Raw genomic sequence first — 15469 nt, 5'->3', positions numbered from 1 at the left:
TTAAAACGATCGAGGACGGACGGAGAAGGTAGTAAATCGGAGCCCGTAGAGACGATATCGTCTAATATAGGTAAACGGAAAAGAAAAAAAGTAGGGAAAGAAGGTATTGAGACATTATTGTGTGATTGGCGACATTGGAAACGGATGGTTCGAAATAACATCAGGAAGAGAATCGAAGTGAAGCCTTGGGTGATGACTTGAGGCTGGGTTGATGAATCGGGCGGGGATCGGGCCATGACTAAGGCGCCTGACCGCCCCACGCCACCCTAGCTCCTGGCTTCAATGTCACGACTCACGAGTCAGAGTTGGCAGTGCAAACAATACAAACCTAAACCAGCAGGTACCTAGGCCGGAGCCCTTTTGAGACTCAGAGTCCGGTCTTTCAAGAGCCGAGCTTTCCAATAGGTTGTCTATTTCACTTTCCATAACATCACCTGGATTTCGTCAGGTATAAAGCCGTAATTTTTCCTATTGGAATTCACATTCCCCCAAAAACTTGACTAACGTGTATTGATAGCTTTTATTGTTGAACCACCAGCAACGTTTGATAAAGCCTACTTCGAACTACGTAATCCGCCAGGGCGCGCTCTGCCCCTCCTCCCCTTTCTCCGAACCAAGTCCTTCGATACCACGAGTATACACTCAGAGAATGGCCGACGTCGAAATGAAAGAGGCCTCATCCTCCAAGATGAAGGCTGGTTCCAAGACCGAAGGAGCCAGTGATGGCAAGAAGAAATTCGAAGTAAAGAAGGTACAGCCACACACCCCCTATGAATCTGGACTTTGGAGATGGCGATGTTGCTAAAGTGAAATTATTAATAGTGGAATGCTGTTGCTTTATGGGCGTGGGATATTGTCGTCGACAACTGTGCCATTTGTCGTAACCACATTATGGATCTATGTATACTTCTCCCACGGTTTCTCCATTCAATTTTTCGAGTGTGGTGCTAATATTCTTGGTATAGGCATTGAGTGTCAAGCAAACCAAGGTTCATCTACAACAGAGGAGTGCACAGTAGCCTGGGGGATTTGCAATGTGTGTACTCCCTACATACTGATTTTGATTTGAACAATACTAACAAAATACCTAGCATGCATTCCACTTCCACTGCATCTCCCGCTGGCTAAAGACTCGTCAAGTGTGCCCCCTTGACAACAAGGATTGGGAATTCCAGAAATACGGCCGGTAAATGCTTAGATGTGTCAACGGGAGATGAGGCAAGCTGCTGTGCAGCTAATGTTTTTAGGTGGGCGTTTACGGTCATGGCTTTTTTAGTTTCGTTTCAATCACCATTACTTTTTCAGCTAAGGAAGCATTAAACGTGTAGAAGTCAAAAAATGCGACGCCAATCCATTTCATATCTAAAGTAAAGACCCATGACACATGTCACGCCACTTTGACCCCATCTACCGTAACGCCTGCTCTTCCAGCAAATGGAACTAGCCACTTTTCAGGGTGTTTGTTATAAATGGGCCACGGAGGGATAACAATGAGCGCAGTTAGGAGTGTACCAGCTAACCCGGCCCAGAGCGACAGGTGAATATCTTGGAAGATGTATCCGACCAAGGAAGCGACCGCCTTGGAACATCCATCGATATCAGTAAGGCACGTAGCACCGAAGAGCAAAAAGAAAGACATTTAACTCACTCCTGATACAATCAAGAGCGCCGTAGAAAAGATCTCCGTAATATGTTGTCCGTGGAAATCCTAATTCGGGTAGGAATAGACAGGTTAGCATTGATAGATTGGCATGATGGTTAAGGAAGTTCGGCAATAGGCGGAGGCCAGAACTTACTATTTGACCCTCAAGGGCATCTTGAATAGGTGATAGAATATTGTCCATTATGAAGAGCTTGTATGCGATATAATGGACGAACTGCTGCGTTGGAAGGGTTGAGTGTGGTGTGGATCACATCAATTGAGTCCTTAACTATGGATACTTGTCCAGACTCACTTTAGATAAGAAGCTGCCGCCTTATCAACTGGCGGAGATGTTTACCGCCTTTACCTATCAATAACTGGAACACCTGAACCTGTGAACAATGAACATGGTTACTAGAAAGTAACACAACACCTGAATATTGAGAGATAAAAAGATCATTTCAATTGACTTTTTTATTCATTTATTTTATACTTCTATTTACGAACTTTCGTAGCTTTTACAACAAAAAGAGTTAACTCTTCTTGGGGAGGACTAATTCTCACTGGCTACGGTAGTATCCCGGCGGTCAAACGGCCAACGCCTGGCTTGCGTAACTTGCTATTTATTAATTATTACTTACATTATTATTATTATGTTTCTTTGGAGCTGTTAATACAGTGCTCTTGTATTATAGGAAAAGGCTGGTACGAAACCTTAGGTAATATCGATGTGATTGAACCCATACCTATCTATTCGTTAATTCTTTTTGAAACAAATGGCAAGTCTACAAGCCAATAACTTGAGCATCCTGCCTCGGACCAGTCTGACCTCCTACCATGTATTATTTCCCAGCAGATTCTATGGTAGTGCAATAAGACACATAATGTATATATGTTCAGTGATCCACTATTGCGCCATCCTGAGCTGGTTCGAGGAGTTTCCACTGGCAAGAGATGTTTTGAGAGCCGAAACGAGAGATGATGAGTTCCGCGATCTCGGCGAATCTATCGGTGGCCAAGGCAAGAATGGTGGGACCGGCTCCAGATAGGCAAATTCCAAGAAGGCCAGGCTGTGTGGCCGGCGTCATTGATTGGAGGATCTCTGTGAGGCCAGGGATAAGTGTCTGGCGGTAGGGTTGGTGAACTCTGTCCTGCATAGCTAGATAGATCATGTCTGGATCAGGTGGGGACGACCCCAAGGCTGCTGGTAGTAAAGCAGCACGTTGTAAGTTGAAGACCTGCAAAGTTAGACGAGCTTTTGGTGATAAGACAATTGGGACAAACATACCACATCAGCGCGTGAATAAGTAGTAGGTAAAACATTTCGGGCATTGGCAGTGGGTACCACAAAGTCGGGAATAATGGCAATTGCTTTGATTTCTTTGGCCCATTGGAACTTTCTATAATGACCGATTCCGAGAGGCGGCTCAGGTGGTTGTCGACCAGTGTCAATTCCACCAGCTGGAGCAGGCAGTACCTCGCTGAGAGGGATCTCCTTGCGTGCTACATCTTCAGGCTTGAGATCATTGAGGTAAGTCCCAACAAAGCCTCCAAATAAAGAAGCAGCAACATTATCTGGATGTCGTTCTGCCCGTGAGTTAGCGCACTGCAGCAGCATGTTGAACTACACCCGGAAAATGACTTACCAATCATTAAGCAATAATCAAGCAATCGATCCTTGCTCAGACCAAGTTGACCTACTTCATTCCCCAGCATGACACCCGCAACCACCGCGGTTCCCGACGACCCAAGACCCCGACCCAGCGGGATGGGATTTACGATGTGAACACAGGTCTCAACGGGGAATGATCTCTGATCATGGCATCTGAGTACGTATAAAGCTACACGTGTGATCAAGTTGACCTCTGGGTCCAGACTGATCTTTTCGGTACTGTTGCTCTGGTCGTCATATGTGATGACACAGTTGAGAGGTCTTTGCGAGGTCGTCTTAGCAGTATCGATAGTAACTCGTAGCTCAAGGTAGAGGGACAGGGCTAGACCGATGACATCAAACCCAGGGCCGATATTTGCGGATGAGCAGGGAGTCCGAATGACGAAGGATTTTGAAGACATTGCGGGAGAACCAGTCAGGGCCAGAGCCAGAAGTGAGTGCAACTAGGGAGAGTAAAACACAAGAGGGTGTGCCAATTGTTGAACCAATGGCTCTCTAGATTGGCAGTATGCGCCTGTAGTAGTAAACAGCCTTCTCGGTTGTACTTCAGTCACACTGGAGAGATTGTTTCGCCTAAGCTTGGGCTGATATTCAATGATGAGCTATGACTGTACCAGGGCTTGGCACACCGAAAAATAGTTGAAAAAAAATTTGGATCCAGGCCGATTTCGGGGACGTCCAATGCAAATTGCAAAAACGTGGCGGAATTGAGGTCGCAACTTTCAAGTCACGGACGCTCAAGTCACAACTCACAAGCTGCAAAGCCAAGCGGAAGGATCAAGTTTCGGCATCAGAAGCAGATCTTGTTGCTTGCTGAAAGAAAGATCCAAGTTGACCCATCAACTGCCTGACGTCTGACCTTCTTTCGTCTTCCCCAATCAGAGTGCGAGTAATTCACATCGTGGCCTGGACAGCAGGACACTGGTGCATTTGCTCCGGACCAAAGCTTCGTTCACTGGTATCCGTGCGGAACTCTCCATGGTGGTCCGCAGTGGTACCGATTACCAAAACGTAAAATGTATGTCTCTTGATTTCTTGAATCGTCGGATCCTCTTGCCAATAATGCCCGACTTTGTTTCCACCAGTCCGGCAGTGGATAAAGGGGAGCTTCAGCGAAGATAATAATAGGTGTCGAATTTATTTTAGATTACATTCGCCCGTCAGGCGGCTGGAAAGTAAAATCAGGCCTTCTTCGTTATTGTGAGCTGATGTGGTGCGACAGGCAGTGCCCAGTGGTGGGCACTCCTCGGCGGCCTCGGAGCCTCTAACACGAGCTCCAGACTTCTCTTTTCCCTCAATGCGGAAATCTCTGTTCGCCCCGGCCCCTCTTTTTTGGCATTTTTCCTTTGCTCTTCACTCCACGTTTTCCTCCTACTCTATATATCCAGACCTCGTACCCTCTGTGTCGGTGGTCTCCTTTACTTCTTGGTTTTTCCGAAACAACTTTGGAGTACAGTTGTTCCAGGAGTGTGGGCTGTGGCAAATTTCTTTGTCGTTTGCACTTCATACTAACGCTGAATCCTGCATCATACAACCCTGTATTTCGAAGTTTTCTTCTGCTTTGATACTCGGGCTTGAAGTTCCACCCCTTATCACCGCATCCGTTATAGGGACAGACACTCTAGTCAGCACTGAAATTTGCATTACTGAACTTCTCGACTTTTACTTACTGCCTGTTCGATCCCATTGAACCATTTCCCAGTTACGTCAAACGGAATTCTCTGCGGTGAACTGATCGCAGAATTTGCTTCAGAGGAGATCTTCTGACGAGACCTCTCCCCTTCGCAACTACGGAGTGCCAGCGCTCCTTTTCGCCTTACTCAGTCAAGTTGGCGGGGCTTCGCTACTCTCAGTCCTCTTTCGTGCACCCTCTCCTGGGCCCCAAGTTCAGGGTCTTCTGCGGGGGAGACACCAGACCTCCCTAACTCGGCTTCCTTGAACACCTAGAATCTGGAAAACGCACGCGTGTCGGTAATGCCAGGCCCTTGCGAGGGGTCTGGCTAATGGATGGAGGAGCAACTATCCCGGGATTATCTCACCAACTCTTATTCCTCGCGTTATTGGATACGTACGCACAAATACTGGCGAAGGTATTGACCGTGGTTATACTGCAAAGACAACATCTTCTTTACTTCTCAATTTTCCCGTTGCTCGACAACTCATTCGAAAATGTCCGAGTCTGGCAAGTCCGAGAAGTACATGGATCTGACTAGGTTCAGCACCCCGGTGCCTGAGCTGGATGATCATCGATTTCATTTGGAAAACCAGCCACGCATCGAAGCGACTGCCGAAATGGCCCTGAGCCGTCAAAACACTGTTCCGCAAGCAATAACCGAGATACCACAACGACCCGACCTTCTCCAAGCTCAAAATGCCTATAGAGATTCAGGGCCGTTTTCACGGGACTTCGAACAAGCAATAATGGATGATGATCGATCTGCGAATGATTTAAATGCTATTGGGCGCCGCTTTTCTGTCGATCCCGCTGGAAATGCCCGGCATGCTCGGACGTACAGTCGAACGCACCAAGATATTGGAAATAGGTCGCGAAAAAGTTCGGTTTCAGCCAGGTCATCCTCGCCTCCCAATTCAGTCGATGCATTCGCAGACCCTCGTCGCCGAGAGCGCGCAAACACCCTAGAAAGCCACGGAGCCCCAGATCTCGAGGCTATTCTTCAGCGTACAGTCTCTGGTGGTACCAGACGACCGACTTTCAGCAATGCTAGCGTTATTCGACCCCAGCCAGGCGACATTCAGCTGGATGTTACGGAGGATACATGCGTTCCTCCATTTGAAGAACCCGGAAGGATTCCAGTGATTGACTACGAGGAACTGGAGGAATTCGTAGCGTTGAACCGGAAGGCGAAGCCTTCAATCAGCCGACGGAAACATAGCTTGAGCTCACAAGGAAGATACTCGCGGGTTTTTGAAGACCTTCGTCCAGGCGCCGGAACTGCGAGTGAAGCTGATGAGAAACGCTCCTCGAGTGGGGAACTATCCCTCGAGGATTCGATGCCGCCCAAGTTCAATGAAGAAATTTTTGACAACGCAAACGAGAAGGGTCTGCTGGACAAATTGAAAAATGCAAACGAACCAACGCGCTTTGGTTTCTTTTCTTCTGAGTCGCAGAGTACCGTACACGCGGCGGAGTTGGGGGATCTGGTCCTTCCTGGGGACACTTTCAGAGATCTCTTCCAACTCGGGCCAGACGGCGGTGTTTGGTGGCTCGATGTTTTGAACCCAACTGAAGCTGAAGTGAGCGCGCTGTCAAGGGCGTTCTCCATTCACCCTTTGACGACAGAAGATATTCTGACACAGGAATCGCGCGAAAAGGTCGAGCTTTTTAAACAGTACTACTTTGTCTGTTTCCGGACATTTTACCAACTCGAGAAGGACAGTGAACGATTCATGGAGCCAGTAAACTTCTATATGGTTGTCTTCCGCGATGGCGTTTTATCTTTCTCTTTTACGGAGAACCCCCACGCTGCCAACGTCCGAAGAAGAATTGGAAAACTCCGTGACTACGTGTCGCTCAGCAGCGATTGGATCTGCTATGCTATGATGTAAGATTCAGCATTGATTCCCTCACCAACATGAACATTTCACGCTGACTTCTTTGAAGCGATGACATAGTAGATAGCTTTGGCCCCGCGATTCGGGAAATCGAAGTTGAAACCGAAGCAATTGAAGACCTTGTGTTTATTGCGCGCATGGATGACTTCGAATCATTTTTACCCCGCATTGGCAATTTACGGAAGAAAGTCATGAGCCTGATGCGACTCCTGGGCGGTAAAGCTGATGTTATTCGCGGGTTCTCGAAGCGTTGCAACGAGCAATATTCAGTGACACCTCGTGGTGATATTGGCCTTTACTTGGGTGATATTCAAGATCACGTTGTGACCATGATGTCTAATCTGGCCCATTTTGAGAAGATGCTGAGCCGATCTCATACTAATTATCTAGCTCAGTTGAACGTGACAAACCTGGTCCTGGGGAACCACGCGAACAAAGTCTTGAGCAAGGTGACGCTTATTGCAACTATACTAGTTCCAATGAACCTCATCTGCGGTTTGTTTGGAATGAATGTCCATGTACCCGGACAAGACGTCCCGGGATACGGATGGTTCTTTGGCATTGTTGGGGTCCTTGCTGCAGTTGTTGTCATCAGTGGCCTGGCTGCTCGGTTCTATAAGCTTGTGTAAAACAAGTTGTTCGACAAAATACGCTTTGGTCGACGCTACCTGGTATATACATTCGGTCCTCGTGTTCATATTTAGGAAGTTGGGTTATGAGTTGTATTGTTCGAACATTTTAAAAACAATCCATGTTTTCGTTTCAACGTTCTTTGACTTAACATTGTATGTGGACCGTATTTTCAGTACTAGTATAAACGCTATTTTTGGTCAGTGCCGAGATGTGGCGGTGCGGACGTATCAACAAATGTGGCAGATGCATCCCGCGCCAGGCAGAAAACTATCGCATGGACTTCATCTTTTTAGGGATTTGTCCGCCTTGTTGAGGCCTTTCCTCCATCGAACACTGATCATTCATGACGCCGCTGCATATCTTGATTTGATACAACTGAGTTAAGCCAACTTAATTTGTACATCCTGCGCATGACTCGAACTCAATCCCATCCATCTCCGCCCTCACAAGTCGGCACCTCCGCCGTCAGAGGGGCTTGCTCCAATTTTCTAGTGTTTACATGATACTTAGATGACACGGGTGGCCGCGATGGCCCGAGGATGGATCGGACCATCCAGTTCTCCCCCGCCACGAAAAGCCGTTCACCGACAGTGTCGTTCTGGTGCTACGGAGAGTCTCAATATCTTACTCGCCCTGCTTATCGCCGTCATTGCCCCCGCGCTGGCTACTGTCGCTGGGCCCCCACATCTTACTACGCAGAAAGGACCTGGCGGTTTAATTGCCAAAGATGATACACCTGCTGGATTTCCGTATGCCCTTGGCTCGTTCAACGGCCTGCTCATAGATCAGGGGGAAGATGAGATGGGCGAAACATCGAGATTGGACCTCATCAGCCGGGCTCCGAAAGACGCAACAGTGGAACCTCTCGAGAACAATAAATTCGAGGCGCACGAGATTAGCGTAGGCGCGAGTCAGCGATGGTTCTTTTCGGTGAACTCTGCGGCGAGCAACAGCCCCAACGATGCGCGCAATGATCAGAGCCAAAATACAAAAGTCTACATATCTGTCACTATATGCAGGCAACCCATTCCTAAAGAGTCGATATCTGATATTGGGCAGGCCCCGAAGCCCCTGGAGGTCTATGTTTCGGAAAAGGACAATGAACAGCGGAAACTTCAAACTTTCGCGGAAGGGCATATGAGCACGACTCTGCTCGCAAAGTCCGATGTCTACATTGATATACATGCGCCGAAGTCTTCAGATTTTATTGGATCCTATTCCTATCAAGTGGCAGTGTCCACAGATAACTTCTTCCACAAATTTAATGACCAGGTTGCGCTTCATTCCGATACGGGCTCGACAACTGCCTTGCTCTATTTTACCGAAGAAATTGCAAAGGTCGACACAGCCAATTACACCCTGTTCATAATCAACGCGGACAAATCGGATTTGTCTGGTCTGTCACAATCCTACTGTGCCCTTGAGCGAGCTGGCAAGATAGCCAATGTCGAAACAAGCTCCACCAAAAATAGGGAGCAATTCTCCATCACTGGCCTCAATCGTAGCTCGAATTACATGGGCGTCCTAGCGACGAGTAACACCACTAAGTCTGGGAATGGGATTGTCGGCGGAGGCGGGACGGTCTGGAAGGCCGAACCGTTCAAGACAAAAGCGAGTAAGTACTCACTCTCATACTTAGCCACACCCGGGTAATTTCTAATGAGCAAAGATGGCAATTGCGAAATTATTCACAAATTAGGCTTTTGCTCCAACACTGCCCAAGCAGTCCCTTATAACCCATCAATGAGCTTATCGGAAACTGGGATAAGCTATGACGACAACGCAGAAAATCTGTATAAAAACTTCACCTACTCTCTTCAGCAGATTCAGTGCAACACAAGCAGTGAAACCAATTTTTCCATGGCTGTCAACTGCTCCGGTTGTGCGAATGCCTATAAAACATGGCTCTGCGCCGTAACTATCCCCGAGTGTGACGATTATAACGCTTTGAACCTTGAACCAAACAACGGCTTCTTGATCCGCAACATAGGACAACCGTTCCCCAATGGCACACGCATCACCGAGTTGCTCGACACGCGTCTTATAAAACGCTCTCGGATTGGATTCATTGATGATACTATCAAGCCCGGTCCCTACAGTGAGAAACTTCCTAACTTGACGTTATGCCATGACCTAGTGCGACAATGCCCCATGGCCTTAGAGTTTTCATGTCCAGATGGCGATAGGGCAAAGTATTCGTATCGGGTCAGCACCGGACTGAGATTTCAGGTACCATATTCTTTGTGGTCTACTATGATGGCATTTTCGATTGTTGGAACCGTGTTGTGGCCCTTTTAGGCCACACGACAATATACATATTCATGGAAGCCCTGCCTTTGGTGTTTTTATTCTCATATTATATACCCATCCTATGTTTATGATGTTGTCACTTCACCACAATTTTATGAGCCGTCGTCCTCACTCGCCCTTATTGACAGCTTTGATGTTTAGCGATATTAATCAAATCACATAGAAACCCAACCCTTCGCCCTGAAGGATCCTACGGTCATAATGTTGACGTTTAGCCAAATGTTGGGCCCAGTCCACGTATGATCTAGAATATAGTGTATGATCTAAGAAATAGTATAAAATTGGCCTTTTAGCATAAGGTCGTCTGCTGTGGTATCATAATAATCAATAGTTCTGTAACGCGATTCAAAATCAGCAAACCAGTCCTTCGCTACTCCTGTACGCCCTATTCGTGGTAAGGGGCCCCGTAGTTCCAAAAATACAACCCCTCGCTAAGTAGAACAGCAAGAACAAAATAGATAAACAAAAGACGGAGGGAGGGTTCATTTCTGCTTCCTCGACGCTGGTGTCCACATATCCCTCAGCGAAGATGACATCTCCCGCCTGGGCGTACTTCCCATTCTGGACAGGAGCTTCTGCGCCGCCGGCGTCAGCGCTTTGTTTGTCCCACCAGAGCCAGGCGTGGCTGAAACAGGAGTGCGGAGACCGAAGTCCAGCCTTGGACTACTCGCGAACCGAGGCGTAGCTGTGATAGGGGTTTTGGTGGTCTGCGTGGCCTTTTCGGCCCGCTTTGTGCGAGCAACACGATCGACCATGCGGTGGTGAAGATCTTCCCGGCGACGGTTCTGTTTGATCTCGAATGGATTCGGAGTTGCGTCGCTTTTACCTAGGATATGGAGATCATTGAGCTCGGACTCAGTAGCGTTCCGGGATGTGGTAGGTTCGGCTTCGGGCTCATCTTCATCAACAAATGCATATCCGTTTATCCGTGGTGTTTCGCCTCCAGTGTAACCTGCTTCTGTCTCTGTCTGACGTGGCCTGCCCGCAATCGCATCTTGAATCGCCGATATCGATGGCGAGAGCGGCGGGCCGTTGCTGGCTTCCGAGAAACTCTCTTCTGGAAGTCTAGTATTATGATATACGACCCGCTTAGGGCCGGCGCGGGAAGCAGCCTCGGCCTTCTGTTGGATAGTCTCGTACGAGTCCTCAACAGACGAAGGTAAGAACATCAGCGAGTTCTCCGCCTCCATCTTCCACCCATCCGGCTTGGCAGGCCGGGCATCAAAATCCGTGTTTATAGCAACTTGCTTCTGCTGATCTGGGTTGCCACCCTGCGCTTCTATACGTTTCGTTTCGCGCTGACGGTGGGCAATTTGCCGTGCAGTCGGAATTTTATTCCCGCTCCAGAGCCAAGCATACTTCTCTCGATGTTTGGTATTCTGCTTATCCAATAGCTTGTTAAAAGACTCGTTATCCTCGCTGGTATATTTGGATTGAAAATCAAGCAGACCCATTTTCGAGACATCCGGACGGGTAGCTTTTTGCGTTGTTTCCGTTTCTGTTGTTGTCGTCGCCGCCGAAACAACAGACATGGGCGTATCACCACCCCAGCCTGTCGGTGTATCGCCAGGAGTTCCTGCGCCTCTGAAATTCGGCGTTATAGACCCCGAATCAAGCTGAGACCGAGACCGTTTAGGAGTATTCATCAGCTCCGTAAGCTTCTTCCTCGAACTTGTAATCCATTCCTTATCTTTTGAGTCTAGCGCATCGAGGTATTCCTGTTTCACTTGTGATTCCAATAGCCCCGGGAAATAGTCTCGCGCAATAATATGCGATAGCGCATCGGTGTAGATATCTTCGTCAAGAACGGTGGAAGGACGTTTGATGCGTTTTGGGGGAGGCGGCGGCATTAGACTTGTCTCGTTGTCGCGCTTGATAAGCGTTTTCGAGGAAGACATCGCGGAGATGGGTTTAAAAAGCGTGATTTTGTGGAAAGAATCAATCCGAAGAGATGGGGTTTTGCATCATCTCTATAGTATCGATGGCGTGTGTACGGAGAACGAACAAAAAGACCTCACTTTGAGGCAATGCCATCAGACAAAGTGTGACAGAATATTTGAGACTGGAAGGCGGTATAGCCCACCGCCCTGGTATACCGCCTTCCTGTCTGAAGTTGATAGCTTACCTTGTATGCTTTGTGGATGATTTTGAGATTCCTTAGTCTATAGTATACTAAAGTAACAATAAATGGCCGACTGTCTGATGCCTCTATGTATAATGAAATAGAACCAGACCTCGACAATTAGCGCTGACAAACCCAACCAAAAACGAAATAAAAAAAAAAAAAAGAGAAAAGCCCGAATGATTGATTATACAGCCAATTTTCCGGTCCGCCCATGCCCAAGAATAAATACTATGTAATACTCCCTCGATGTTCGAACCATTTGTTTTTGGAAACAGACCGCTGAGAAATGCTAAGATAAATGCAAAAATATTCGTCAACGACCGCATGAAATAATAGGTTATGTCAAAAGAAATTCATCGCAAAAGATTGTTGTAATGCAACTCAAAATGAGAACTCATAAAGTCGTCGAAAAGGTGTATGACTGGTTGATGGAGAGCCGTGAAGACTCCGGGGTCAGGAAGTCAAGAGACTCATCTTCAATAAGTGGCCAAAAAATGGGCCCAAAGGGTGATGAGACTTAGGCGTTCGCGGGCGAGGGAACCTTCGGTGATGGAAAGAGGGAGTATGATGTCGTGCGACCCTTCTTCCGATTTGCGCTCTTTGGAGGAAGTTCGGGTCTGACAGCCTTGTTCACCAGGGGAGCAGCCTCCACTTCGGATGTGGATTTGGCGCGGTCGTGAACAGAGGCGCCCATCAACTTTGTGGAATCGGTGCTGTTGTTGCTCTCTGGACGGGACATGATTTGGGACTCGATTTCCCGTGCCAGGCTTTTTGTCTGCCGATGGCTGGAGGAATGGGAAGAGGAGTCCTGGTGCACCGACTCGGATTGTTCCCCAGGAAGCATGAGGTCCGAAGTAGAAAAGTCGCGGCTGCTCGCAAGGCTGTGGACCAACTCGGGCACGCTCGTGGTGGAAACAGATGACCGATGTTTCCGTACGATTGAAGCAGCACGGGACAGGATTAGACTCTCCTGGGAGTTGTATTTGCTTATGGGGGAGAAGCTGCTTCGAGGAGACACGGGCTGCTCTACAGCCTGAAACCCGCTCTGTGAACAGAAGGAAAAGTGGCGGTCTGATTCCCCATCAGCCGCGAGATAGTCCTCGTACATCGTATCGGGAGAGATGTGTTTAGTCAGAGCTCCTGACAACACTGAAGAACTGACTGGCCGGGAAAGGACTCCATCTCTCTGGATACGCATTTCACCCCCATAGCCAGCACTAGATGCCGTTGTAGCCAAGCGGGAACCCGGCGCTGAGCGCGAAGCGTTGGTGTCCAAGTCAGGGGTCAATAGCACCGACGTGCCAAGGTATTTTGGGTCAGAAAAAGACACCGAAGGTTGCGTTGATGAGACACTCTGGTTGGATTTGGTAACAGTAACCGCGATTCCATCCTTTCGAGATTCGTCTAATGAAGCGCGACCCCAGTCGAAATCAGAATTTGACTCTGCTGCGTGTTCGTAACAGTAGTCAATATCATCATCCCAAGATTCATAGATTGTCTCATGGACGGTTTTCTGATGGGCCGATGATTGCCGTCGGAGTGCAATTTGAGTGGCTCTGTCGTCATGCGGCGTGTGGCCTCGATCCGGAGAATATTGAGGAAGAGTGGGTGACCCTAGAGCCTCGGAAAACTTCTTTGAGAGTTCCTGCGCTACGTTAATGGACAGGTGAGATTTTGGGGCGACATTTGTTTTAGGCGACACTTGACTATCCAGTATTCTTGAACAATCCGATTGTCCAGACTCTGGACTGTCATGCCAATGTGTTGCTTCGTCCTCCTCGGGAACATCCTCCAATTCTGAGATGGGACTTGCTAGTGCCGACACAGTTCTCGCATCCATATTTTCGTTGTTGGGATCAGTGGTGATGGCATGACCCAAGGTAGAGTGGATCATGCCTTCCAAATTGAGGCTTGTCGGCGAAGAGGCGGGCATGGAGTCATCATCTGTGTAGTAGGTATGCTCCGGATATGGCTGTTGTTGAGAATCCAAGTCCAGAATCTCATCAATCACCCGAGGTGAAGGTTCTGGGATCTCAGGAGACGACGCCAATCTTGGCGACGAAGCACGGGGTGGTGAAGCAGGTACATCGACTCGAGGATGCCTTGATACAGGCCGCGAAAAGTTCTCAAAAATCCGCGATTCTCGTAGGGGCCGCGAGTCTAGTTGCCGTGGGCTAGTAGATCTCTCGCCGGGCGAACGTGGTGGACTAGCCGGTGACGGGTAAACGCTGTCGTGACCGATCACGAAGTGTGAAAGATCCTCAGCCGAAAGGCTTCGCAAATTGATATCATCCGCCCGGATGCCTTTGAGATTCGTGACAGGTTTCTGGGATGCCCTGATGGCGGAGAATTCCGTAACCAAATCATTCTCCCGGGTCTTACCTAGCGACTGAAACTGAGCCGGGCTGGTGTGAGTTAAGTGGTGGAAGTCGAAAGGATCAGAAATCAGGCGCTTCCTCTGCTCATCTATACCAACCCAATAAGAAACGTGCTATTAAATATCCTCGGGAAGAAGCATATTTGCAACTTTCCGCAGATACTCGGAGCTGGGGAGGAAGAGGACACTTACGGGCATCATTCGACCGTGTCTTATGGTGACGGCTAAAGTCGAAACGAGATTTCTCGCTCTCCATTTCCTCTTGTTCCTCCGGGGTACCAACAATATTGACTTTACTCCCTTGTCGGCGCAGAATCCGGCTTCCACGTAGGAAGAGCGACTTAGTTACACTTTCATGCCGGTCATGGCGCGCACCGCCTGCGGGAACTGCGCGGTCTTCATGCGTGAAGGGCGAGGATGCGTTCTCGTTGGATGTCATTGAAGAGGACGGGGAGCGACGCGACGAGCTGATAGAGGTAGATGTAGAGGTCGTTGTGTTGCTCCTCGAACGCCCACTGAAAACGGACAATCTTTTAGGGCTTTGGGTATGAGCAGTTGACCTTGAGCGCATATGGACCGAATGGTCGGGGGCGTCACTGCTCGATGCTCCGGTGGACGGCCGGTCGAGATCCTGCGCCGCTGGGCGAGGGGCTGAAACAGAAAAGTGAGGACTTAATGGCATGGTGGAACAATGTCGGTATCACACACAAAGTCCAAAAGGGCCGGAACAATCTGGTGGCCTTTGTTCAAGTCAAAAGATGTTCGCCGGTGTAGGGCCGGTTATTATGGTCACGGTTACGCCTTGGATTGGTATGGCCGGGCCCTGGCATGGACCATGGTAGTAAGGTGAATGAGACAATAGGATTGTCCGAAGAAAGGGAGACGCTAAGTATATAAATGGGGGGTGAAGTCGGAAAACAACAAGAAGAGAAAGAGGTAGGCTCAATTGAAGTGAAGCTGAAGGAATGGAACGACGATTGTCACAGACGCAAGAGGAGAAGTCTGGATCAGAAACAATTGGAACCCTGTGGAGGAAGCGTGCACTAGCCTCCGGAGCGACAGCGATGATAGCAGCCAGGTCAGAGGAATCTGTAGCACAGATTCAGAGCAAAGAATGAATGGACGCGACAATGGTGA

The 15469-nt window shown here is 48.6% G+C and overlaps 7 protein-coding genes across 7 annotated transcripts; 3 read left to right on the top strand and 4 right to left on the bottom strand.

Annotated features, from left to right (window-relative positions):
- The first annotated feature begins 354 nt into the window (after nt 1–354).
- On the top strand, nt 355–1689 carry ASPSYDRAFT_49504 (SCF ubiquitin ligase complex subunit HRT1). Its single transcript, XM_040847845.1, has 6 exons — nt 355–458; nt 518–751; nt 823–901; nt 966–1036; nt 1092–1579; nt 1649–1689. Exons 2-5 carry the CDS (start codon nt 650–652, stop codon nt 1188–1190), a joined length of 351 nt encoding a protein of 116 aa, XP_040699111.1. The 5' UTR covers nt 355–458; nt 518–649; the 3' UTR covers nt 1191–1579; nt 1649–1689.
- On the bottom strand, nt 912–1930 carry ASPSYDRAFT_49501 (signal peptidase complex subunit 1). Its single transcript, XM_040847844.1, has 4 exons — nt 1797–1930; nt 1649–1708; nt 1092–1579; nt 912–1036 (listed from the first exon to the last, which is right to left on the bottom strand). The coding sequence occupies exons 1-3, from the start codon at nt 1842–1844 to the stop codon at nt 1388–1390; spliced, it is 300 nt and encodes a 99-aa protein (XP_040699110.1). The 5' UTR covers nt 1845–1930; the 3' UTR covers nt 912–1036; nt 1092–1387.
- A 608-nt stretch (nt 1931–2538) lies between these two features.
- ASPSYDRAFT_159032 (homoserine kinase) lies at nt 2539–3715 on the bottom strand (the record flags this gene model as incomplete). Its single annotated transcript, XM_040842788.1, has 3 exons — nt 2539–2880; nt 2931–3229; nt 3289–3715. 3 exons carry the CDS (start codon nt 3713–3715, stop codon nt 2539–2541), a joined length of 1068 nt encoding a protein of 355 aa, XP_040699109.1.
- A 1768-nt stretch (nt 3716–5483) lies between these two features.
- Nucleotides 5484–7516, top strand: ASPSYDRAFT_71789 (magnesium transporter CorA family protein; the record flags this gene model as incomplete). Its single annotated transcript, XM_040850600.1, has 2 exons — nt 5484–6877; nt 6937–7516. The coding sequence occupies 2 exons, from the start codon at nt 5484–5486 to the stop codon at nt 7514–7516; spliced, it is 1974 nt and encodes a 657-aa protein (XP_040699108.1).
- Nucleotides 7517–8048: 532 nt separating this feature from the next.
- ASPSYDRAFT_159332 (MID1 family protein) lies at nt 8049–9818 on the top strand (the record flags this gene model as incomplete). Its single annotated transcript, XM_040842816.1, has 2 exons — nt 8049–9135; nt 9190–9818. The coding sequence occupies 2 exons, from the start codon at nt 8049–8051 to the stop codon at nt 9816–9818; spliced, it is 1716 nt and encodes a 571-aa protein (XP_040699107.1).
- Nucleotides 9819–10312: 494 nt separating this feature from the next.
- Nucleotides 10313–11728, bottom strand: ASPSYDRAFT_159430 (splicing factor ESS-2 family protein; the record flags this gene model as incomplete). The annotated part of the gene is made up of 1 exon (XM_040842824.1): nt 10313–11728. One exon carries the CDS (start codon nt 11726–11728, stop codon nt 10313–10315), a length of 1416 nt encoding a protein of 471 aa, XP_040699106.1.
- Nucleotides 11729–12472: 744 nt separating this feature from the next.
- Nucleotides 12473–15014, bottom strand: ASPSYDRAFT_159021 (uncharacterized protein; the record flags this gene model as incomplete). Its single annotated transcript, XM_040842784.1, has 2 exons — nt 12473–14421; nt 14525–15014. 2 exons carry the CDS (start codon nt 15012–15014, stop codon nt 12473–12475), a joined length of 2439 nt encoding a protein of 812 aa, XP_040699105.1.
- Between the last annotated feature and the right edge of the window lie 455 nt (nt 15015–15469).

Source organism: Aspergillus sydowii (genome assembly GCF_001890705.1).
Source record: "Aspergillus sydowii CBS 593.65 unplaced genomic scaffold ASPSYscaffold_12, whole genome shotgun sequence".
NCBI classification, from domain to species: Eukaryota; Fungi; Ascomycota; class Eurotiomycetes; order Eurotiales; family Aspergillaceae; genus Aspergillus; species Aspergillus sydowii.
This window is presented reverse-complemented; position numbering and strand designations above follow the sequence as displayed.